Source organism: Ictalurus punctatus, chromosome 10, assembly GCF_001660625.3.
Source record: "Ictalurus punctatus breed USDA103 chromosome 10, Coco_2.0, whole genome shotgun sequence".
Classification (NCBI taxonomy): domain Eukaryota; kingdom Metazoa; phylum Chordata; class Actinopteri; order Siluriformes; family Ictaluridae; genus Ictalurus; species Ictalurus punctatus.
The window spans coordinates 15,948,058-15,973,424 of NC_030425.2; the positions used below are offsets into that span (position 1 = coordinate 15,948,058).

At 41.2% G+C, this 25,367-nt stretch overlaps 1 protein-coding gene across 11 annotated transcripts in view; it reads left to right on the forward strand.

The window, feature by feature from the left end:
- Positions 1-25,367, forward strand: part of ptprsa (protein tyrosine phosphatase receptor type Sa) — a 269,054-nt gene that overhangs the window by 202,967 nt on the left and 40,720 nt on the right. For 6 of the 11 annotated variants that reach the window (XM_053683034.1, XM_053683035.1, XM_053683033.1 and 3 more), the window contains 10 exons: positions 835-1,028; positions 2,858-2,884; positions 4,754-4,871; positions 10,250-10,843; positions 11,794-11,888; positions 12,316-12,569; positions 13,214-13,301; positions 15,710-15,937; positions 16,339-16,499; positions 18,469-18,584. In XM_053683034.1, the coding sequence (XP_053539009.1) occupies positions 835-1,028; positions 2,858-2,884; positions 4,754-4,871; positions 10,250-10,843; positions 11,794-11,888; positions 12,316-12,569; positions 13,214-13,301; positions 15,710-15,937; positions 16,339-16,499; positions 18,469-18,584 (1,875 nt within the window). The remainder of the gene's footprint in view (positions 1-834; positions 1,029-2,857; positions 2,885-4,753; positions 4,872-10,249; positions 10,844-11,793; positions 11,889-12,315; positions 12,570-13,213; positions 13,302-15,709; positions 15,938-16,338; positions 16,500-18,468; positions 18,585-25,367) is intronic. The other 5 variants (XM_053683036.1, XM_053683041.1, XM_053683038.1 and 2 more) reach the window with 3 other exon arrangements.

Genomic DNA, 25,367 nt, shown 5'->3' on the forward strand with positions numbered 1-25,367 from the left:
CCCCATCCTCCTTCTCCCCCAAAGTAAATACAAAATGAGTGTTTTATTGACAGCACCGAGAACCTGTCCGCTGTTGAGAGCAATACACAGTAAAGGCACCATTTAAACGCCAAGGCTTCATATAAACAGATTTTTCATTAGCTCTCAGATCTGAGGCTACGGGGCGACAGGAGGCAGACAGTAGATTGTTCAGCAGGGAGCGGAGAACTGCGATAAAGCAGGAGCAGCTTGAGTATGAGTAAAGGCAAGAGATTTGATTTCAAAGTCCCTTAAGTCCGTAAGTGCATTTGAGACTTGTTTCACCTAATCGAATGGTAGTTGCGCTGAAGGCATCAGGAAACCGTGTCTGCGAGACGGCGGTGTCAGTAGTCTGTAGGTGGATGACTCCATCATAATAACAGCAGTCAGTAAAAAAAAAAGGCAAAAAAAAAACAGTAGCACATGGAATTGATCTCTTTTGTCTCTGCCTCGCGACAGCTTCTCTGCATTTGTCCCTTTGTCTGCTGAGGGATTGTGCTGCGGTGTTGCACCTAACAATGGGCAGAACATAGTTAACAGGATTCTGAGATTGAAACAGAAAACTGAGATTGTAAGCAGGATTCTAACTGAAATAAAACTAGGATTTTAACTCGCATGTAACCAGGAGTCTAAGGTTCTAACTCAAAACCAGGATTTTAACCAGAATTCTAACTCAAATTTAACCCAGATTATAATTTAAATGTAACCATTACTTTAACTTAAATAAAACACTTTTAAAAAGTTCTAAATTAAAATAAAATGAAGATTTTTATTCAAATAAAAGCAGTATTCTACCTCTGTCTGTTTTTCTCATAGTTCCCGGTGCACCCCCTCGGCGAGTGGAGGTGGAGGTGATCAACTCCACTGCACTAAAGGTGATGTGGCGCTCGCTGTTGCCCGGGCGACAACACGGCCAGATCCGTGGTTACCAGGTGCACTATGTGCGGGTGGAGAACGGTGAAGCACGTGGGCTCCCGCTCATCAAGGATGTAATGTTGGCTGATGCGCAGGTACACACCCCTCACACACTCCACATACTACTCACATGGCCCTCACAGTGCACACACGTTCCTCACACACTTCTCATACACTCCAAACACTCCACACATACTTCTTTTCACACTCCAAAGACACTTCTTACTCTGCTCACACACACGTCACACGTTCTCCATTTGAGAAATGAAAAATGGTTTAAAAAGCTTCAAAATAGTATTTCATTTCCTTTTCTTTCTTAGCCTCTGAGAGGACTTTATCCCATAAACACGAACGTTTGGAGAAATCTTTGGTCAGTTTTATTCATAAACCTTGTTTTAAAAATATTGTCTAAATCAGTTCAAGCTAAAAACAAACAAAAAATCCCTTCAATAAACGATAATAAAACACATGACAAGCTCATTATACAATAAATTGCAGGAGAGTATAAAAGTATATGAAGTGTATAACAGAAAATACAATAAAGAAGGACAATTCACAATAAATAATAAATAAATAACAGGCAGTTCAACTGAAAATGAAACATGCAAATTTCAAATGTTGTTAAAAAGCCGAAACACATTTGTTTCGTTTTGTACTGTTATCTACAAATATGGACAAAAGCATGTTGCATTTGTAGCATCATCTTGAAATTGAACCACTTTCCTCTTCAGAAGTTTGGGGTCACTGCACCAGTAACAGACTCCAGAAGAAGGCGTGGCGCACAATTTAAATTTAAAGGCAGACTGATATAAAGCTGATTATGTTGCATGAATAGCATGTCCCAAAGTCTTTCGATTGAACAACACATACTTATAGTTACATTTATTTACACAGTTTGGTTCCTGTTGTTATGTATGTTACAGCGGCAATAAACAGTTACTCCCTCACAAGCCTCTCTTTTTTAGCTAATAAGTTAATAAGACAAAAATAAACATAGCTTTTCATTTTACCAAGAAACCACAACGTATAACCTCCTCTGTCCTAAAGTTACAGCTTCATCTCTGTTACAAAATTCTGACACTGGAGACTCCTTCTCTAAATGTTAAATAAACGTCTCCTCATTTAAAACAATTATATGCGTTGTCTTTGATAAATAACAGCATGTTCTGTTTATTCTTAGGCTTTGATTACGTAAAGTATCTGCCATACAAATATCACATACAAGTGGTTGCTATAGAAACAATAACATATTAGAATTTAAGTTACAGCCAGCAATAGTGCCAGAGCTACTGTTATAAAAGATTAGTCAGATTAAGTATCACTGAGCCAAACAATATCTTTTAGGCGATTGCAGTTTCCATAAAGTAGAAAAGCACATTTAAACACGAAGCACGTCTTAACGTCTGATCAAAAGGGAAAAGGAAAATGTTATTTCAGGTCAAACTATTCCTGAAGAATTTCTATATCTGAGAGCCACACTCACATACTTCTTCACGTTACTCCAAAGATACTTTGAAGGGAACCTTTAAGAAAGTTCCGTCCAAGATCCAAGCATGTGTTAATGAGTCTGAACGTCCATAAGTGACTGTAAATTAATGCATGCTTTATGGCTAATGCAAATCTGTAGTAGACTCGCAGATGGGAAAATCCAGTTGCTGGAATACATACAGAATGGACAGGCAGAGTGCAGAATCCTTGAACAGAGCATAAATTATTGGCTGCCCTTATCTTTTCCCCTCTCCCTTTACATCCCGACCTACTTTTCAAGCATGCTTCAGAGTGCTCTCCACTTCAGTGCTGTGCTCTTCCTTTCTGTTCATGCATCTCTCTCTCTCTTTCTCTCTCTCTCTCTTTCTCTGTATGTCTCCTTTTCTCTTTCTGAAATTGCTTTCCCATGCGCTCTCCTCTGGGTGGGGGGAATCAGTGGGAAACGGATGATACAGCCGAATACGTGAGTACAGAAAGACGCAGAGTATTCTGCGTGGTTTTGAAACTCGTGGTGTTGCATCACTCCCTACCGAGGGTCACTCTTAGCTGAGATGGAATCTGATCTGGATTTGATCTGAGAGCAGTGTGTCACGCAGCGGTGTCAGTCAGAACACACCACTGATGATGCACAGAGGGGGTGATGCAACATCAAGAGCTCATTAATGTCTCTATGTGTGTGTGTGTGTGTGTGTGTGTGTGAGTTGTTTCGCAGTGCAGCTCTGAAACATGAATATGAATATTGTGTCACACAGCTCAAGAGAGAGAAACAATAATCTCTTGACCCACTAGAAGTGTTTTTTTTTTGGTTTTTGTGTGTGTTGTTGTTGTTGTTATTGTTGTTGTTTTGTGTGTTTTTGGATGCAGCAGTAACCCATCACTCACATTTGCATGATTTATTTGCGCTGTTTGTTCCAGCCTGTAGTCAGACCCACACTTGGCTGTCTTTCTCTTTTCCCCACACGTGCCCGGCGTTCATTTTCCCCATCTCCTCATCTGCAGTGACAGGATGCTGTGAATTCTACAGCCACTACTTATTAAGAAAGTTTACTAGAATTTACTATGGTACTTCATGGTAACTATGGTTGTTTTTAGGGATGCATTAATACTTTTTTTTAGTACATGTACCAAGTACATGTTTTTTTGGCACTTGATACAATTACTGAACCTCTTAGTATTAGTATTAGTTCTAAGTAATCAGTGGCATCACTGAAGACTTTGTTTATATATATCTGAGTGTGCAGAGTAGTGTCAGTGAGATGCCTTGAATTGCTCATGGCACCTTTAGTCACAGACCTTAGTGAAAGAAGTGTGCAGTGCTCAGTGCTCGCAGAACTGAAGTGCTCTCACACACAATCGTTCCTCTGCAAGCTTGCTTCACTGTCCCATGCTCAAACATGTCACGGCATGGCAAATCACGACACTTTGCATTGCTTATCCCTCAATGCAATTGCACTAAAAATAGCAATGTGCATACAGTCAAGTCGCACATCAACTCAAGTCCTCTTGATTTTCTGCCTCCAAAGCTACAGCGAAGGCAATCAAGGCAAACGCCCTCATTGCCAGAGTTCAACCAGTGTTTATTAATTCCGCTCTGCCACTAATAATAAATCTGATCTAGAGATCCAGGTAGGCTAGTTAGTTAGCTGATAGTGTTGTTATGGTTACACAGTTTACTTTGTGTGCACACCAGAGGCACTCAGGTCAGAACGTTTTCTTGAAGAAAAAAAAATGCTAGCATGAAAGCAGGCTTACAGTAATCAAATTATTTATAAAAAAAAATAAAAAAAAAGAAAGAAAGAAACCAGACAGTATTAGAAAAAAATAATTTGGAAATAAAGAATGGGGGAAAAAAAGAAAAGCTGCACTGTTTTAGTGCCTCAGTGACAGCTACGTGAGAAATAACAACCCACCCAAAGCCAGATTAGCAGCCGTTCAGCAAAAATTCATTACTCAGCCCAGCTATTTGCTCAGGCTTCTCCTGCATTAATTGCCCTCTGCTTATTTTCTACAAGGTTCACGAGACAGAGACAGCCTGAGGACTCGTGGTTCTTAAAGAATCTGTTTTACTTAAGGAAACGCTGTAGCCAGTGTTTGGAATTTATCCCCAGTAAACATCACTGTTACCTCCCAAATGATGCAGGGAATTAATTATGTAATGCTAAAACTAACAAGAAAATGTATGTGGATGTTAGGGTGGGTGAAATGAAAGCTGTGGCAGCGCATACAGTCTTCCCCTCAGATGTGTAGCTGTTTTTTGGGGTTTGTTTTTTTTATGACTTACACCCTAAGCACCTACACTCTCCTTCTCCTATTTTTCATGTGTTTGCTGCAGGAGATGGTGATCGGGGGCTTGCAGCCGGACACCACCTACTCCATCACAGTGGCAGCCTACACCACCAAAGGAGATGGAGCACGCAGCAAACCTAAACTGGTGGTGACCAAGGGAGCAGGTGAGTGCTAATGCAGTCATCATCTCTCTCTCTCTCTCACGCACACACACATACACACACACAGAGGAGAGGGAGCAAGAGAGAGAGAGAGAGAGCCCCACATGTCGCCTGCTGCCACCTCCAGCAGCCAAATGAACCCTGGGGAAAAACGAGAGACATGAACAGAATATATAACGTGCTGGAGCATGGAAAGGCAGCAGCGATAACACGAGTTGTGTGATATAGGTATTATGTGCTGTGTGAGCTGCTGATTACACCTGTGAGGTTTTATTATTACAGATAAAGGAAGGGGGCAAAAAGAAGGTGCTGTGTAGGTTATTGCAGTTGTTTGTTCGTTGGTGATTAGGAGGTGCTTCGGAATATAGTTGTATTTAAGGGTCTCAGAGATGTGGAGTCAGAGCTGGGATAAAGTCAGGACCAGCGTGCACATGATGATTTTGATCCTGAATCAGTTGTGTGGAGGATTAGTCACTGAATAACAAAAAGCATCAGCACAGATAAGAGGCTCTGTGCTGCACTGTTTCAGTGAGATGAGTATCTCTTCTTCTGAGACGATACAGTGTGTACCTGAATACATGATTTATGACAGACAAAGAGCCACCCCTCCTTCAGTGGTGCGGACAGATGCACGGGGGACATGCTTTTTTCACTGTAGGCACAGAGGCCATGCCTTTTTTTTGCACTAGGACTGACACCCACATAGGCCCTACCTCCTTTACTAGAACTGACAGCCACATAGGCCATGCCTCCTTAACTAAGACGGACAAACACTGAGGCCACACCTTCCTTTCATTAGTACTGACAGCCACATAGGCCACACCTCCTTAACTAAGACAGACAAACACTGAGGCCACACCTTCCTTTCATTAGTACTGACAGCCACATAGGCCACACCTCCTTAACTAAGACAGACACACCCAGATACCACACCTTCTTTTCACTAGGACTGACACACACAGAGGCCACGCCTTCTTTTCACCAGTGCACTGCTTGGAGCCAGTGAATCTTTACACTGTTCATGTGTTTAGAGCTGAGAGCAAGAGGTCAGGGCAGCATTGCAGGTTGCAGGTCAAAGACGACTCTGGAACACACAGCAATGGCATGGGGTTTTTTTTGCCTGTGAGACTTTTAGCTCTGCCGTGTGACAGGTATGCATATCACAAGTGTCAGTGTGTGACGGCTTCAACTCAGCTGCCCAGCAGACTCATCACTCTCTCTGTCTCTCTCTCTCTCTTTCTGTCTCTCTCTCTCTCTCTCGCTCTCTCTCTCTCTCTCTCTCTCTCTGTCACGCACACACACACACACACACACACACACTCAAACACTGACTGATATGCCTCAGCCACACATACAGGCTCTCAAAAAAGGATGCTCATCGTCCCCCATTCCCCCCCTTTTCTCATTTCTGAGAGTGTGGAGAAAGAGCTTAAACAAAATAAATAAATATATGAAGTGAAAAAGAGAGGAAGCGGAAAACGGACTTAGCCCTTCTCGGGTAAAGAGCATCACAGTCTTTCATGTGACAGCAGGGCAGGGTGGCTCGGCCAATGGGCGCTCAGAGGAGGCACTCCAGGCACTTTCATGCTTCATATCGAGGGTATTGTGCTGTCAGACAACTTAAGCCTGCGCCTCACTTTTGAAACGCTCGTGGACTCTCCACTGCCTCCACCTTTAGCCTCCCGTCTGCCAATCAGAGATAGACTTCAGGGCTCCAGATGCATGCTAATCGTCCAACCCGGGGCCGAGCGGGGCCTTTTGTACAGCACCATCTCTGATTTGCACTAGAAATGGATTAGTCTAAGAGTCAGAGACAAAAAAAAAGTGTGTGTGTGCTGTGTGTCATAACATAAGATTTAATGCTAAAACATGACATGACTTATTGACTCGAGGATATAAAAGATTTTAAAGTCAGAAATGTAAAGCTTTACTTGTATTTTGAGTGCAGTTTACATCCAGATGAAAAGAACAAAGTTGATCTAACTATAAACTATGATTTTTTTTTTGTTTACATTCATAAGATTTTTGTACAATGGGATGAATTTCAGTCAACTAAAATATATTTTGACTTTATTCTTGTATAGCAAAAAAATTCTGTGTCTAGTATAAGGCCATGAAAATCCTTCATATTACATTTAAACATTTTCGCTGCTTTGAAAACCCTCTTTGTCTTTACCTCATATATGATGTATTGAAATGGATCAAGCTGAGAGAACTGACTAGAAAATTGAGAAAACTGGCCCGTCTGGGTTTATTTTCTTTTCCTGCACTATATTCACCATGTCCCTGATCAATCCTAATCCTGCCACACATGGTACCATGCATTTGTTTTTGTTTTTTTAAACGGATCATGAAATCACCAAGGAGCTTTTTCCAATATAAAGATTAGAGTAGTTGACAGCACCTTCATCTCACAGCAAATGTCCCCGTATTGATCTTTTTGATGCCACGCGTTGTCCACGAGGAAAGACCTGACTGTGATTGATGTGGACGCTGTTATTGAGCTGAAAGCATTTAGTGGTTGATTTGAGCTCCATCTAATACTACAAACGCCAAAACCTTCAGTCTGTATGTATTTATTTATTAAACGATCGGATATGACAGCAAGCGAAGAACAAAAATGAAAGGAAAGGCCCATCCTGAAAAACTAATTAAAATGTTTATATTGGAATATTTGCGGTGTGTTTAGCGATTCTGCTGCTAATTTGTTGATTAGTGCTGCATGTACATTGTTCCTGTGAGAAGTTAGTGGTTGTGTGCCACTCTGATGGCGCGGCGGAACATTATCTCAAGGTCAGGTCAAGGACTAACCAAAAAAGAAGAGCTTCTTATCTCACTTAGTATTTTCCAATGAAGTTCAGCATTATGTTAATGAGAAATTAAACATGTAGTAATGCAAGAGATTGGTGCAAACGCTGGACTCAAAGTTCCAGAATGCAGTGCAGATATAAGACGCAATTGAGACCCAACACAGCTAGCTAGCAATCTATGAGATGACAAGTGTAATGCACTGACAACTGTAGTAGCGTGAAAGCTATGAAAGTGGTGCTGTTTGAGCAGAGTGTACAAATGAGGAGGTGAGCTGGACAGACTAAAGGATTTAAGTGCCGCTGCATCACTCTCCTTAGGTAGAGATGAAACGAGGGCTAGATTCACCACCATTCGCATTTTGTTGAATGGTATTGTGGGTAATGTACGAACTTGTTTTCCAAAGTAAAAAATATACCAACATTTCAATGAAATAAGTTAAAAACTAAAAAAAACCTCACAATTTCATTATGAAATATTAAGAAAATTATTATGAGTCTTGGATGCCATTAAAGATCACGGTACTTATAAAGATTAGTTTGCAGGTTGTTCATCGTAGAATTTTCGTTTACGAAAGGGAGTGTCCATATTTTCATTGTTTAAAAAAAATGTGATTATGGAAATGTTTGCCCACAGCATATGTCTGGAATTAATACAGTACAGGAAGCAACTGACACGACAACTTCTGAAGCCCAGCATAACTCACTGTGAAGCTTAGAATTAATTCCTTCATCATCAAAGGGCTTTTTTTTTCTCCTTTCCTGTTCGCTCCTCTGTCCTCACAGCTCCACTGGAAATGAGAAGGGCAGTTAGGGAGCTGGAAATTAGAGAGCAAGAGCGGGAGGAAATGAAAGTGAAACCCAATCCGTTCTCAATCAGCGGCTGTGTGTCAACAGTAGCCATTAATGCAGGCCGTGATGGGAAACGTGCCTGGGGCCGTGGAGTGAGGGATTGAGAGATGTGCGTGTTGGCCGGCACACTGGGCTGAAGTGGAGTCTGCGTTTACCACCTCAATCACGGAGGCACTGACCCCCGCCGTCCTCGCCTTGCACCATATTGCAGCATGTCCCTCATCACCTTCATCCCTCCCTTTCTCTCTCACTTCTGAGCCACTTCAGTTCCTCTCATTCGTCCTTCTGTTGGAATGATTTACCTCAGTGGATTAACTCTTTATTCAAACACTTCTTTAAATATAAGCGTACTTCTTTTTTTTTTCTTATTGAAAGACTATTTGTCATATTTTTTTATGCTTTGTGCTTTAAGGATTATAGATTATTGAAATGTGCAGTGACAGGATTGAAGAATTGTGTTTTTTAGGGACAATACAAAAATCATAAGCAATGCCCATAGCTGGGGTCAAAGCAGTATTAAACTAGGAAGCTTGGTCTACACAATGCATGATAAGACTTCGCAACAAGAAACAAAACAACAGGGCATAAATAACCAGACAAATCAAGAACCAGACAGAGAACAGCTGTGGAGACAAGACTAGACCAGAAGCAAAAGCACATGGCAAAATATAAACTGGAGCACATGGAGTATAAAGACTAAGCACTAGTATAGAGTAGAGGAATTCATGACAAATATTACAAATGACTTATCCTAAACCTATCTGAAGCACCTTGTACTCAAAATGGAAAATGCTATATATTTTGTCCACTGCTATGTATAAAATGTCAACGGTACCACATTCTTATGCTACAAAATTAACATTACTGGGAATAAAACGTAAAGTCCTGATTAACATTATTCATGATGGACAAAAATGATGAATTTTGAAACCAGTATGGGGTCATATTGAACCAAGATCAATACAGACTTTAGAAATTGAAAATCAAGATCAATAAAGATTGTTTGCACCATGAAGCAAATTTGAATCAATCACAACATGTCTAGGTGACACGGTAGCGTCTCTCAGCTCCAGGCTCTCTGGTTCGACCCTGAGCTCAGGTTACTGGCTGTGCAGAGTTTCTGTGTTTTCCCTGTATCCATGTGGGCTTCCTTGGTGCCTCAAAATGGTGCTCGTTGGTGTGAATGGTATCCCATCTAGGGTGTTCATTTCCACCTCACACCCAGTGGGTAGGCTCTGGATCAAACACCACCCAGCCCAGGATGAAGCAGTTACTGAAGATAAATGAATGAATGAGTGAATGAAGAAGGTGTGTAGAGTTTCACCCCTTAACCTCTGCATATTTGTGAACCTCTGGTCTGGAAACTAGTCAGAACCAGTGTGTAAAGACTGTTTATCTGATTCTAAATCTGTTTGTGTTTACACATTAAAGAATAGTATTTTCTTTATTAGATATGAATAAATGTGTTTGTGTTCCACACCTCCTACACCACTGGCACTAGAGTACACTCATCTTGTTTTATCAATGTGTCAATCAAAGCCATGTAACTTATAGAGCTATCAATCTGAAAATGTGGCACATCTCATTAAAGCCCTTTGTCGTACTCATTCCATCATGTTAATTATTGTTATGCAGAGGGACAATTATTATTGCTGTTCATTTTCATGCCATTATTAGTCTGTAAATGTATTACACTAATGTGTTTTGTGTGTTTTTCTGCAGTGCCAGGCCCTCCCTCCCTCTGGGTCCATCAGGACTCGGAGAGCTCAGCTGTGGTACGTTGGCTCCCTCCCGAACTTCTTGCACCTGGTCTGGAGCTCCTTGGTTATCGCCTCCAGTTTGGCCGTGAAGATGTCCCACCATTGGCGACGCTGGAGTTTGCACCATATGAGCGTGAGTTCTCTGTGTCCAGCATGCACCGGGGCGCCACCTACATCTTCAAGATTTCGGCCAAGTCGCGTTCTGGTTTTGGTGAGGAGGCCAAACAGGAGCTGAGCCTTGATGAAGAGGCGCCACATGGCTATCCACACATCAGCGACGCCTCCAATATCACCTGCTGCTCAGTGCAATTCTCCTGGCTGCCTCCAGTTCTGGCCGAGCGCAATGGCGCTATCACAGAGTACACGCTGGCATATCAGGAAACGGGCACCTCCAGTATGCCCCTAGAGCTGCGCCTGCCAGCCAACGAACACAGCTACACTTTGAACAGCCTGAAACCGGACTCTGTTTATGACGTGAAAATTCGTGCACACACCAGCGTAGGTCCCGGGCCCTACAGCCCGACCGTCCAGTATCGCACAGTGGCCCTCACCACAGGTAGGGCTTGCTTTTCTGTCTCTTTTTCTTCGGAAAACCAAAAAAAAAAATCCAGACAACACCACAACCCCCGCACTGAAAATCCAAGCACCTACACCGTGAATCGATTAAACTAACGCGGGGGGACGCTCACCTCACTATTCCAAACCAAGGTAAAATTCGAGTCAGTAAGTTAAAAGTCAGTCAGTTTTGAAAGGGAGGAACGCCGAACTCACGAGGTAAGTGCTGAAAGGTCAGACACGCTTCTCACAGTGCCAGAGCACAAACACACACGCACGCCCTCTCATTTAGCCACGCCCCCTCAGGTATGGCCAGGTAGGAGCTGAGAGGAGAGTCACATCTCAGTTGTAGGCAGTGTTGATGCAGATTTCAGTTCTTTGACTCTTTGGTTTTGTTTCTTTTTGCGGCTTTGTTTTTTTTAAAGTTCACCCACCCTTTCCCGTCCTGTTATGGTTTTATGGCATGGAAACCCAAGACGCACTTCTAACAACTGTAGGCATGCTGTGATTTGGTCTGTCTTCTTGTCCCTGCCTGACTCAGTGTGTCAGTGCCAATCCAGAGGAACCCCAAAAAGGGGCAAAGTCTGTCTCTGTGGGACTTTCTTAGCCACTCTGGGTTGGTAGGGTCCATCTGACCAGGCTGAGTCATATGTCATCCTGTGCTCCATGGGTCTGTGTCCACCAGTTGGGAAGTGTCCTGTTCTGTTTGTCCTAACACCTTTATTCACCTCCTTCACAGCGATCACCACACACCACTTACTCGTCAGGAACCCATCAGGAATAGAGGCTTCCAGTCTCTTTCTCTCTCTCTCTCTCTCTCTCTCTCTCTCTCTCTCTCACTCTCTCTTATTTCTTTGTTTTTCTCTTCATTATCTCTTGTCATCTTGACTAAAGCAGCTGTCTGTTTCTCTGTTTTTTTTTTTTTATTCCTGTCCGCGTTTGTGCGGCCAGATGTTCCTAAAAACTTCACAGTTAAGTTGGTCACCAAGACAACAGTGCTGCTGGCATGGAAGTTTTCCGACAGCCGCTTCCCATACCGCTGCATGGTGAGTGAGACCAAATCCTCAAAACAACAGTCTGAAAAGTTTACGTTTATAGGCATTTAGTCCTGAATTTCTGATCTGTATCATGTTTTTCTTACAAGCTGTAAAAATTCTCAGGTATTCACTTGTATTCACAATATACTGTCCATTCAGTTACACTGACAGTCATCTGTGCAAATGCACCACAAGAAGAGAAACAAATTTGTTTTGTAGCATTACAGTACACCGCTAAACACTGTCTCACAACCAGCCTGAGCCTCATTCCATGCTATTATATAGTTGTCCATTATGTGCTAAGTGCAACCTGAGGCCTTAGTCATTATATGATAAAAGGCCAGTTGAACACAGGATCAGCACTGAGACACTCTTTCACTTGAGGTCCTTCACCTCTATCTTTTAGTAAGTCGTCTTCGATTACTTCCTGCCACAGATCGAATACAACCGCCAGAAAGTGGACATCGATGCCCGCATGACCAAAGCTCTCATCACCAACCTGAGAGCCAACAGCACCTACGAGTTCCGCATCACGTGCCCGGACAGTGGCGACGGAGGCCCCAGACACCGGCTTGTGGCTCGCACCGCTCCCTTTATCCTCACCAACAAACCAGAGCTGGACGTGAGGAGGGAACCGGACAACACCGTCAGCATCATCCTCCCTCAGCTTGAGACCAAGGACATGATCAAGTGAGCATCATCCACATCTTTCTTCATGTGAATCACGTGTCAGAAGGCAAAAAATAAATGTTAGCTAGAGGTAGCTGCCTTACTATCAGCACCATTTCAATGCCACTGCCTTATCAGAAAATCTGATGAGAAGTGCAGAATGATGTCATCAAAATTGTTGATCTGTATTGGTAGTGTATTTTGAAAAGCCGTAAAAAATTGGTTTTTAACTTCATGGGGACTTAACAAGTATAGAAGTAATTGTTTTTTACTGTTAACAGGGTTGAGGACTTCCTTCTCGACTTTCCAAAAAATAATCCAGAGTTGAGGAGATGTTTGCTTTGGTTTATCCATCCATGCCATCCTTACATTTGGCCAAAATAGACAGGACAGGATAGCGTTTATCTCAGGACAGTGCAAATGCTACCCAAATAGTTTAACTCTCTAGCTTTCTTCTAATTGGAACCCTGTTTGACCGTTTTGGGTTTTCTGACAATCATTTCAGTGGCTTTGTGCCAAGTCTCATCCTCACTATAACGGTAAAGTGTAATTGTGGCACAACGCCTGATCTGTATCGGAGACAGTCGTTGCTCCAGTGCCAGACAGCTTTTATTTGTGGTTTTATATTATTTATTCATGTGACATTTTGCCTATGCTATTTACAGGTCTGTCTATGTGGTAGTGGTTCCACTGAAGAAAGGCAGAGGGCCGATAAGACACATCAAGAGCCCTGATGAAATGGATCTGGAGGAGGTAAACGGCAGTGAATTTCCCTGTCTGAGTACTGCATGATTTATTATAATATTTACATGTTCAAAAGCAAAAAATTACAGATCCCATTTTCTACTTTTAGTCGACTAATGTAAGTCTATTGAAACACGTTTTGGGGTCACTTGATGGGGAATAGACTCCATCCATACATCCATGCTATTTCTAATTAGATATAAAAACAATAATAAAAAGCAATGCTAACAATAAAAAAAAAAATACTAAAGTGTCCTAAAAAAATTATACTATACATAAATATTTAATAATTTCAAACAGACACTTACTGGAGCAGGTCTTTTATTGTGACTGAATCTCAGATGACATTTTATTACTTGTTACAGCATTATTTTTGGCACTGTGTTATTTATGCATACAGTGCCCTCCACTAATATTGGCATCCTTGGTAAATATGAGCAAAGAATGCTGTGAAATATTGTCTTTATTGTTTAACCTATTGATCTTTTGTTAAAAGAACATTCGCAAAAATACTCTGCTCTCATGGATATCAAATGGCAAACACAACACAGGTTTATCAAAAATATATATATATTTGTTAAATATAGGTGTGCAACAATTATTAGCACCCCTATGAATTCATATGAAAAAGTATATTCCCATTGATATTTTATGACTTCCTGTTTCACAGGGGTATAAATATGAGGTAACACATAGGCCAAATTCCCTTAGTCATTCATAACAATGGGTAAGACCAAGCAATATAGCTGTGATGTGCGGCTAAAGGTTGTTGAGCTTCACAAAATGGGAAGTGGCTATAAGGAAATAGCACAAGCATTGAAAATGGCCATTTCCACCATCAGGGCAATAATTAAGACGTTCCGGTCAACTGGAAATGTTATGAATCAACCTGGAATCGGACGTGTGTCTATATTGTTTCAACATACTATGAAGAGGATGGTTTGAGTGGCCAAAAAAAATCTCCAAGTATCACAGCTGGAGAATTGCAGAAGTTAGTTGTGTCTTGGCGTCAAAAAGTCTCCAAAACTACAATCCGAAGTCACCTACATCACACAAGTTGTTTGGGTCTCAAGAAAAAAGCCTCTACTCTCACCCAAAAAAAAATTCAAGCATCTTCAGTTTGCCAGACACTACTGGAACTTCAAATGGGATCGGGTTCCATTGTCAGATGAAACCAAAATAAACCTTTTTGGGAATAAACACCAGATGGTTTTGGCACACAGAGAGGTAACCATATGCAAAAGTACCTCATGCCCATGGTCAAATATGGTGGTGGCTCATTAATGTTAGGATACGTGGCATCATGGACATCAGGTATCAACAGATATTAAATGAAAACCTGACTGCCTCTGCCAGAAAGCTTAAAATGGGCCGTGGTTGGATCTTCCAGCAGGACAATGATCCAAAACATAATCAAAATCAACACAAAAATGGATTACTGACCACAAAATCGAGTTCCTGCCATGATCATCCCAGTCTCCTGACTTGTAACCCATAGAAAACCTATGGAGTGAACCGAAAAGGAGAGTCCACCAGCATGCACCTCAAAATATGATGGATCTGGAGAGATTCTGTGGAGGAATGCTCTCAGATCCCTTGCCATATTCTCTCCAACCTCATCAAGCATTATAGGAAAAGACTCAGAACTGTTGTCTTGGCAAAGAGAGGTAGCATAAAGTATTGACTAAAAGGGTGCCAATAATTGTTGAACGCCTATATTTAACGAAGATTTTTTTTGTTAAAACTATGTTTTGTTTAGTATCCATGAGAGCAGAGTATATGTAATGCAAAGCACGTATTCACAGATGTGCTGATAGTCAATCACATTTCAGCCTCAGAGATGTTGAAAATCTGAGGGCATCTGTGGCTAAAACTAGCTCTACTGGAAATGTTTGTAATTAAACATTTAAAGTGATTACCTTTTTTAAACGAGATTGATAACCCTAGTTCAAATTCACGCCCTCATCCAATCCACAAATCAGTTTCCAGTATGACTGTGAAGCGTGGCCGAACGTCCTTATTACCACAGGACAACTCAGGCTAAACCAAGCCGAGCGTTTCTGAAGCTTTCCCTCAGGCCATGTCCAGGGGAGAGCCGAATTACTCTTCCTCTTCTTTGCCTCTCTGAGATGCTGCTACACTTCAGCCACTCAACCTTGAGCCGTGACCACCACAAGGGTATATTGGCTACTGATTGATTCTTTCTGCCATTGTTTTTTTTCCCCCACCCTTTTCTTCTCCCGAGTAGATGACTCATTCCATTTTAATCTGGGCTCAACGCCAGAAAACATCCCATTGACTCCAGACCACAGGGAGAATTAAGATGAAAGAGCTTAAAAACATTTTTGCAGGATGAATGTTGATTGGGTGGGAACTTCTGTTGTCCTATAGACTTTTCCCTCTCTGTCTGTTCTCAGCTGTTGAGGGACGGGAATGTGAAGCAGAGACACATGCGGACAACGCGGCAGCTGAGCCAGGTAGATGTGAAGAAGCCGTACATCGCCGCCAGCTTTAAACCCAGCACCGTGCCTCCAACTTTCACACTGGGCAACCAGATGGTCTACAACGGCTATGAGAACCGCGTTCTGGAGCCGGGACAGGACTACGTCTTCTTCATTCTGGCCGAGCTGAACTCCACCAGTGCGGTGAGTGGAAGTCACTCTCACACTACTGTCTATCACAAGTCACAACTCGAATAAATATCACGACTTTTATCATTCACAATATAGAGAGTGAATGAAGAATCTAAATGAAACACAAATAAACCAATAAACAACAATAGATAAAAAGAGTACTCCCAAGTTCTCTTGTATGTACACACTTACAAAACAAATAAGATTCATCACTCTTGTGCTAAACATTTATTATGATATATTTTGGCAAGTTGTTTAGTAGAAGTTAAACATTGTGCTAGATTTGCTTTATTTTATCATATACAGTTGTTATACCTAATGTTTATTCCACATAAAGACAACGTATAAATAATAAAAAGTCTTTGTCTTCGGTTAGCAATCATGACAGTGTGTGTTTGTGTGTGATTTTTTAGAAAATGTTTGTGGCCAGCCCTTACACTGACCCCATCATGGCCCCTGACGTGGACCCCCAGCCCGTGGAGACGGGTGGAGACGGCCTCATCTGGGTGGTGGGACCAGTCCTGGCTGTGGTCTTCATCATCTGCATCGTCATCGCCATTCTTCTCTATAAAAAGTGAGTGAAGGGGGAAATAGTTTGGGTGAGAAAAGCGATTGAAATAGTTCAACACAAAGAATACTTCAAGTGGTTTCCCCAAATCCAACAGAAAATGCAACTTATAATGACTTCTCCAGTTTCAAAATTATTCAACCCCTTCATGGCAAGCATCTTTAGTACTTAGTAGAGCACCGTTTTGTACTTTAGTACTTAGTAGAGCACTGTTATGACCTGCTCCAAACAAGATGCATAGCCAGACACCAGCTTCTGGAACAACAAAGACTTCTTATTCTTTATACGTTGTCTTTATGTGGAATAAACATTAGGAAAACAAATCTAGCACAATGTTAAGACATTATAAGTTGCTTTTTCAGTTGAATTTGGGGAAACCACTTAAAGCATTTGATATGTTGAACTATTTCAATTGCTTTTGTTGAAAGGTGAAAGTCTGTAAATTTTGACAATAAACCTGATTTGCAATGGGGGTTGAATAATTTTGATTGCAACTGTAGATAGATACATAGACAGACAGATAGATATATATATATAAATAAATAAATAAATAAATAATAAATAAATAATAGATTCATCATCTATTGAAGTATAGTGTTTCTAGAGCAGCCAAATGTTTTGGAGTTTACTATGATCTATGTTAGTTTGGCCAAAACAAGTTTACAGTTTTCCCTTTATCGTAAATGTCACATTCCTTGTCCCAAGACGGCTTCTGCAGTTTTGCAGTACTGCTATTAGTCACTCCACACAAGCATCAGGCTCGGGTAGGATTTTGTACATTAGAAATTATGTGGGTGTTGGAACATTTCCAAATTTGTTCATTAATTTTCAGTAAGCGCTAAAGATCACGGTGGATCCGGAGCCTATCCCAAGAACGCTATTCACCTGTCAGCATATTTTAGTGTGTGGAAGTAAATCGGAGAGCTCAGGATCGAACCAGGCACCCTGGAGCTGTGAGGCAGAAATGCTACCCACTTTAATATAGCTGTAGAAAATAGTTTAGGTATTAATGTTGTTACTGTGGCAGGTGCGTAATCATTTGCATGCAGTGTGCATAATGCTAAACCAGAGCCCATAAGCTTATCTTACTGGTTAGCAGCATTAGTGCTTGGGACACAGAGTATGTCTTGGCTAACCGAGTCCATTTGGGGTCAATTTTTTCCAGCAGGCCGTTTAAAAATTGAAACAGACCCATTGTGTCCTGGTGTACAGCAAAGCACAGCCTAGTGGAAGTGAACTCAGCGTTCTGAAATATTAAAGCTGAACAATGGTGTATCTAATATCATCTGTCCTGACCAGGCACGGCCATAGCTGTGTGTGTGTGTCTGTGTGTGAACAGAGCTTTTTAAATAGCTTTGTATCTCAGAGTGAGTGGCTGTAAGATAGTGTTTCCCTCCACCTGCCCTTGATCCTGACCTTAACCGCTGTGAGATCATATAGTGGCACACTGAGCCATGAAACACACACTCCACCTTTTACAGGCCGCTCCTGATGCAAATGAGTTCTCTCTGACACCTGCTCTGTGAATTTCAATGCCTCGTATTGATTTTTCCCCCCTTCTTTCTCCTCTCCTGTTATATATATTTTTTCTCTCCTTGCTTTCATTGGAAACAGCAAACCTGACAGGTAAGGCGCCGCTGTACTTTATTACTGTTTTCAAAAACGAGGCGAAACAAAAATAACCTGCCTCAGCATAAAACGCTGGAATTAATTAGAATGGGGGAGGGGGAGTGGAGGAAGGTAGGTTGGAGCCGCATGCCACAAGGCAAAGTCTGTTCACGCTTAATACGACTTTTTCTTTTTGGTTTGGCTTTGTTGGGAGTCTGTTTGTGTTTGTGAAGTTGTGTATTCTGTGCATGTTTATGTAGGGCCACTATTTTGGTCTTCACGTGTGTGTGCGCGCTTGCGTATGTGTGTGTGTGTGTTTGTGTGTGTGTGTGTGTGTTTGCGTGCATTTGTTTTTTCCTTTTTCAAGCAGCAAAAGGAAGGAATCAGAGCCACGTACCAAATGTCTGCTCAACAATGCTGAGATCACACCACACCATCCCACCGACCCTGTGGAGATGAGGCGCATCAACTTCCAGACTCCAGGTACACACACACACCACACACACACACCGGGTGGACTCACACATGCATGCACAGTATGGGCTTTCACACACTGGAGAACTCCTGCCATGCATTTCTGGATTCTATAATGGTTTTACTCACTCTCTCTCTCTCTCTCTCTCTCTCTCTCTCTCTCACACACACGCGTTAGGCGAACTCACACATGTGCAAATGTCACACTGGAGAACTGCTGTCATGCATTTCTGGATTCTATAAAGGTTTTACTCTCTCTCTCTCTCTCTCTCTCTCTCTCTCTCACACACACACACACACGTTAGGCGAACTCACACATGTGCAAACGTCACACTGGAGAACTGCTGTCATGCCTTTTTAATTGTTTTACTCTCTTGCACATACACATATTTGTTTTATTGTAAGGACTTGACATATTTGCGGCTCTTTTAGCTTTTTTTAACACACACACACACACATTGTATTCTAACACATTCTCTTCTTCCACTTTTAAACACCAGTGCAGTGGTATGTTTTCATGATTGAGGTTACATCAGGTTCTATGACGTGTCTAAGTCACACTCTTCTCCTCATCATTTGTTTTTGCAACGGTCTACTTTTTTTTTCTATTTTTGCTCTCTGACTGATCTTCTGATGGGAAATCCACTCAGACCATAAGTCCCGGATTACAGTGCAATAAACTCATTGAAGAAGACTTCCTCAGCTCACGTATACTCTACGAATCCCACCTCCTGCGCTTCTCAACTTGCACTGTTTTGCTTATGGTTGCTATGGTGACATGAACAAATTTTCAAATGTGCAATATAGCCTGGTCTTGCTGTGCGTTTAAGTCCCCCTGGGAAGTTCAAGTAACTTTGATCGTAGCAAGATGGCGATGTACCTTCTATTAATTAACTACAAAAAACTACAGCAACGTTTTTAAACTCTACTTCTAGAAAATCAAGAACAAGGATGCATATCAGGTGTGTTTTGCATTTTTTTTTAAATCAATTTAGGAAGCCACTGTAAACTTTATTGTTACCTATTATATCGTAATTGTACAGTGCTATCGTATTTTGTGTTTGTTTTATTGTAAACATTCAATTTCAACAAATTTACCATCAATTACAGATGTTACATCCATTGATTCCAGCATGTTTTCTTATTGGCATGCCCCCAACTCAGCTCAACTGAGCTCAGAGAAAATCCTGGGTTTCCCACTCGTAAATACGACTTTGTGGTGGCGTTTATGCGTGTTAAATTCATAAATACAATCTTTCCGACTCGAACGCACTGTTGTTTCTTCTCCACATTACTTCTTACTATATTTTCTGGGCCATAGGTTTAAAGAAATTTAATTGGACTATAAGACACACGCCCTAAATTCTGTCTTATAAGTAAGGAGTAAACAGTTTTACTGTTATGGGTAGATAATCATCAACAGGATTGATTACTTTCTAATAACAGCACAAATCTGACATGTTTTATTCCTGTTATAGAACAGCAATTTGCCAGTCATTATCATTTTTTATTTTATTTCAATTTAAGAGAAGTTAGTTCCTGTTATTACTTATGTTATGAACAGTCGTTCCCTATTTTTGTGCTAATTCCTAGCACCCGATACGTCACTGTATAAATCACAGCACCTGCTTCAGAGCAAAACTGTGTCTTACAGTCCGGATAGTACGCTACACTGAGCTGCACTCATCTGTGTGATTAATGTCTGCTGCTGCAGCTGCATGAGGCTGGGGCTGGACTTCTGAATCAGAAAAGTCTGTTTCTAGAAGGCTGTTTGAGCACCCACACACACACACAATAACTTTGATGGAAAAACAAGCTTTTGTCTTCTCCACATAATTGTTTAAAGGACATTCTGCTCTCGTCTCATTTTCTGCCCCTCTCACTAAAGCTGCTCTGACATTTCTCTCTCTCTCTCTCTCTCTCTCTCTCTCTCTCTCTCTCTCTCTCTCTCTCTCTCTCTCTCTCTCTCTCTCTCTCTCTCTCTCTCTGTTTCTTACTTTCAATCAGTCCGATTTTTAATTCACTTCATATATCAGACTCTGTCACTGGTGCTCATTCTATCCTTATTGCTGTGCCAGCTTTATCTCCCTTCGTCTACCTCTCTCTCTCTCTCTCTCTCTCTCTCTCTCTCTCTCACACACACACACACACACACTCACTTTGATCCCTAATTCAGTGTAATTCATTTGAAGGTTTATTGGCATTAACATATCTCTCTATCTGTTACTCCATCTCGCTCTCTCTCTAACATCCTTTCATTCTCTCTTCATGTCTGTCTATTCACTATCCTAATACTTCTGGACCTGACTAAGGCCCTGTTTACACGAGTGTGTTTTTGTTTTAAAATGCATAACTTTTGCTACGGTTACGCCTGTCGTCTACACTACTCCGGTGTGTTTCAAAACGGAGACTTTTGGAAACACCGAAGACCCCGTTTTAGTTTGAAAACTCCAGGCTCGCGTTTCAGTGTAAACAGACCAAAACGAAACTTTTGAAAACGAAGGCGTGGCTTAGCCCACATTCACCCCCTGATTGGGTCTTCTGGATCATTGCGTATCCTTCCCTGATTCATCAAGCCTCTCCCATATGACCATTACCTTGATCGTATAAACAACAACACGGGGACTGATCCACAAGCTTTGCTGGCTTTGTTGTCATTCTTAGCAGCCATTATGCAGTTAAATTTTGTATTTTATAATACTGCAGCTGCCTACATGCGCAAGAGTCGAGCTATGATTAGAGCAATTCGAAAACAAATCTCATTTCAAGCAGCGTAATCCCTACATGGACTGCCGGTCTGTTGTGCCTGCCAGTGACTAGCAATAAACTTCCTGTTTACACTTGCATGCGCATGTCCAGTGTGCATGAATGGTCATGTGGCATGCATATTCGGTCGTGTAGTGTGGACGGAGATCGTTTCTGAAACACAGCGGAAACGCCAGTGTGGACGAGGATCGTTTTCATTTTAAAACGCCGTTTTAAAATGAAAACACTCTAGCGTAAACAGGGCCTCCATATCACCCACCCTCTCACTCAATACCTCTCCATCCTGGTTTCCTTCTCTCTCTCCTTATCTCTGTCTTTCTCACACTTCCTCATGCTGCATCACTTTCTCCGTATATATGCACTCTCTTTCTAGCTCTCTATCCTTGTCTCTCTCTCCACTTCTCTGTCCTAATTTTTTTCTCATCCACTGTCCCTCCCTGTGTCTTTCCTCTCTCTGGTTCTCTCTCTTTTTCTTTTCATGTTTTATCTCTCACTCCCTCTCTGTCTCTCTCTATTTCTATCTCTCTTGCTGTTTGTGTCTGCCTCTCACTCTCTTTCTGTCTTTATTGGTGTCACTCTTTCTTTTCCTGTTTACTTCTCTCCTCTTTATTTTACTTATTTTGTCTCACCCATCCTTTTCCCTTCTCTCTCTCTCTCTCTCTCTCTCTCTCTCTCTCTCTCTCTCTCTCTCTCTCTCTCTCTCTCTCTCTCTTTCTCTTTCTCTCATATCCATCTTCAGTCTTTGTCCATCAGTGCCTCTCATTTCACTCTCAGTGACTCAGCGGATGTTGCTCGGTCTTGTGTCTCTCTCCAATACAGAAAAAAAAAAGAGGTGAAGACAGAGGGGTGGAAAAGGAGGGGGAGGCTCAGTAATCACCCCTCCATCCGGTGCTTTCTTTCTAATGGTTGTAAAATGAGCAGCGTCGCTTTCATCTTGTTTAGCTTTTTTTTTTTCCTTCAGCCCCATTCCTGCTTTCTTCTCCATCATGAAAAAATACGGTCCTTTTTAAAGCCTCACTTTCACATTCCACTTCATTAATCGAGTCACATTCCTTATGGCCCACGCGGTGTCCTGTCATACCGAACAGCGTCATTATCTCTGTGCACGGCGGATTTCATTTAAACGGATGTTTTAGGCCAATTACGCCGAGTGCCTGAGTGTTGTGGAGACGCTTCCGTTAGCTAATAGCAGTTATTGGTCAAACTAGACTTTACACACAAACACACACCCATCTTATAACACAAGTCCATCACAGAATCAAATCTGTAATCTGAAAAAACAAATATGCGCACATGGGGTATGGCATTTAGTATCAAAAATGGTTGAGAAGTCAGTAACTTTATCACAGAACATTAGCTAAGCTTTTCATGGTGATTTGTGTGTGTGTGTGTTTTAAATTACGAGTTTCTGCAAAGCCTCGTCTCAACATCCTTATTTAAGAGAAGACAAAAAGAGAAGTTTGTGTCACACATTATTCAGGTTCAGAATATTAGTTGGATGCTTCTCTGACAGCAAATCACAGGAGTATATTTATGCACCGCATCTGATCTGTTAGCGTTCCTATAGCAACAGCTTACACGGGGACTTGTATGGCAGATGCTCCATAAAACCAAAAGCTAATAATCATTTAAAAATGTGCTGTTATTTAAGAAATTGTTGATATGGTGATATTTTTTTGTAAGGAGAGTTAATGTATTTATTTATTTTGGAAGGCGTCTCTGCGTTGTAACTGTAAGAGGTAAAGCTCGAAGTTTTTGGGACATTTTCAGGACAGAGGAGTTTATGCTTCTTGGTAACAAGCTGCATTTTTTTTGTCTTATAAACTTCAAGAGCAAGTAAGGAAACGACTTTTTGTAGCTGCTATAACAGAAGTGATAACTGGAGCCGGTTTCATGGAGCTTCCACAACATATAGATATAACTATATAAACAGATTTAAACTATAAACAGATCAAAAGTAACACGTCATTCTTTAATTCATAACAGAAGTAATCACTGGTACATTGTTGATTTAGGGGGAATAAAACACCTCATAGGAAAATAATCATCCTTGGTGTGTTAACAGTAACTCTGCTTTGCATTTCTTTCTTTCTTTCTGTCTTTCTTCCTGTTTGTTCTTCTGTTTGTATATGCCTGTGATATTTTCTAGTGAATTGATATCTATCCTATTTACCAAAATATAAATAAGCTAGTATAATTTAAACCAAGCCATTAATAAGGACAAATGAATGAACGTTGTATGTTCACGTTAAAGAACATGGCATTTGTTGTCCCGGGACTTTCATGTCTGACCGCTCGCACGCACCCGCATGAAATTGACAAACCTCCAACTCGCATTCCTTTTTTTTTTTTCGCGACCTGTGGGTCTCAGTACAGATGCCCACTTCGGTTGTTTCTGAATTCTAAGAATGAAAAGAACAGACTTGCGTTCTAGTGAAGTCCAGTCTTGACAGGCTACCTTAGAAGAACTCAGAAGAACAGGAGGACATAGAACGCACAGGACTATCGTCTCTTCTTAATATGTTCCTAATATGTTTCAGCTGATTAACATATGACCTCACGTTAACTAAAAACTAAGCTAACGAGTTTACCATTACCTCTGGATGGAAGCTAGCATAGTTTACTTCTGAGGGATAAATTCAACTTTTCAACAAACTCATACATATCTCAATCGAAATAATATATCAAAATCATTCTTTTTAGATGTGTATTTAAATTATTGCCAGTAAAAAAAAAAACATTAAAACTTAGTTATGGCTCAGGCTTCCATCACTCTTTTGCCACAATGACTTCTGGGACTTCAAGTGGGTTCGGTGCGTTCAAGTCTGCATCCGTCCATCCTGAACTTTGGAGGTGGGTGATGACGTACAACACAAGGACGTAAGCTTGCATAGGAACGCATATTGAGAAATGGCTCTCTAGTCTCAACCACACAGCAAAATCCCCAGTGTTACACCTAGAGTGTTGAATTAATTCATTTAGTGTTACTTTGTGTCCAGTTGGACATGAAAAACAACTGTAGGTGTTAATTCAACACGGTGGGTTTTACTGAACCTTTCAGGCAAGCTTTCTAAACAAATAAATAAAAATAATACATGAATAGAGCACCTCGAATTCATTTCTGTATTTGTATCTGTAGCACATGATCTGTTCAGAATAACAGTTTCATATTGAGGTCCATCCGCAGTGTAGACGTGTGTGTGTTGATGATGAGCTGTCCCACTGGGAGAAAGTCCACCATTATTCTCTTTAAGCTCATTTGTGTTGGGGCTTTATGAGAGGATGTGGCTGACTAATGAAGGGATTCCTCTCTCTCTTTCTCTCTCTCTCTCTCTCTCTCTACCACATACACAGTCTCTCTCCTCTCATATTTGTCTCTTTTCTCTCTATTTTTTCATCCTTATTCTCTCAGTCTGCAGCTGTCGCTCTTCCTCTTCAGCTTTTTGTGAGATTTGTGATTTTTCTTCATCAAAGATGAGACCAGGACAAGCGTCTTCATCTTGCTTGTCTCCCTCGCTCAATAATAACCTTCTGTCTTTCAAAAGTCTTCATTTACACTCTTTCAGGTAGTAGAACAATTCAAACAACGATGTGTAGTTTCTGAGGTTTGATGGACAAATTGCACCAGATGGAGCATGCTGGATCTGAATGTCTTATCATCAGATTAGCACATGTTGCTAAGTGTTTTCTATTGAGTCACTTGTGTCAAGTGGGATTCAAGCACTAGACATAGGTGTCATCATGTTCTTCCTAGATGAAGTGCTGTTCAGCTCCTTTCTCCTTTAGCTCTGACCTTTACTGTTGGCTTATTTGGAAGAAACAGGATTTACAGATGTCCTTAATGTTATTCTTCATGGTTTTCAGCTTGTACACTATAGACTAGTATCAAAAAAAGGTTTTGTATACTGTAACACACTAAAACAGGTCTTTAAATGATTTAGGCTACAATTTCCTTTGTGTATAGTTAGTGTTCATCCATATCCACGCAATAACCTTACGTTCACACTAGCAAGCAACAAATCGATA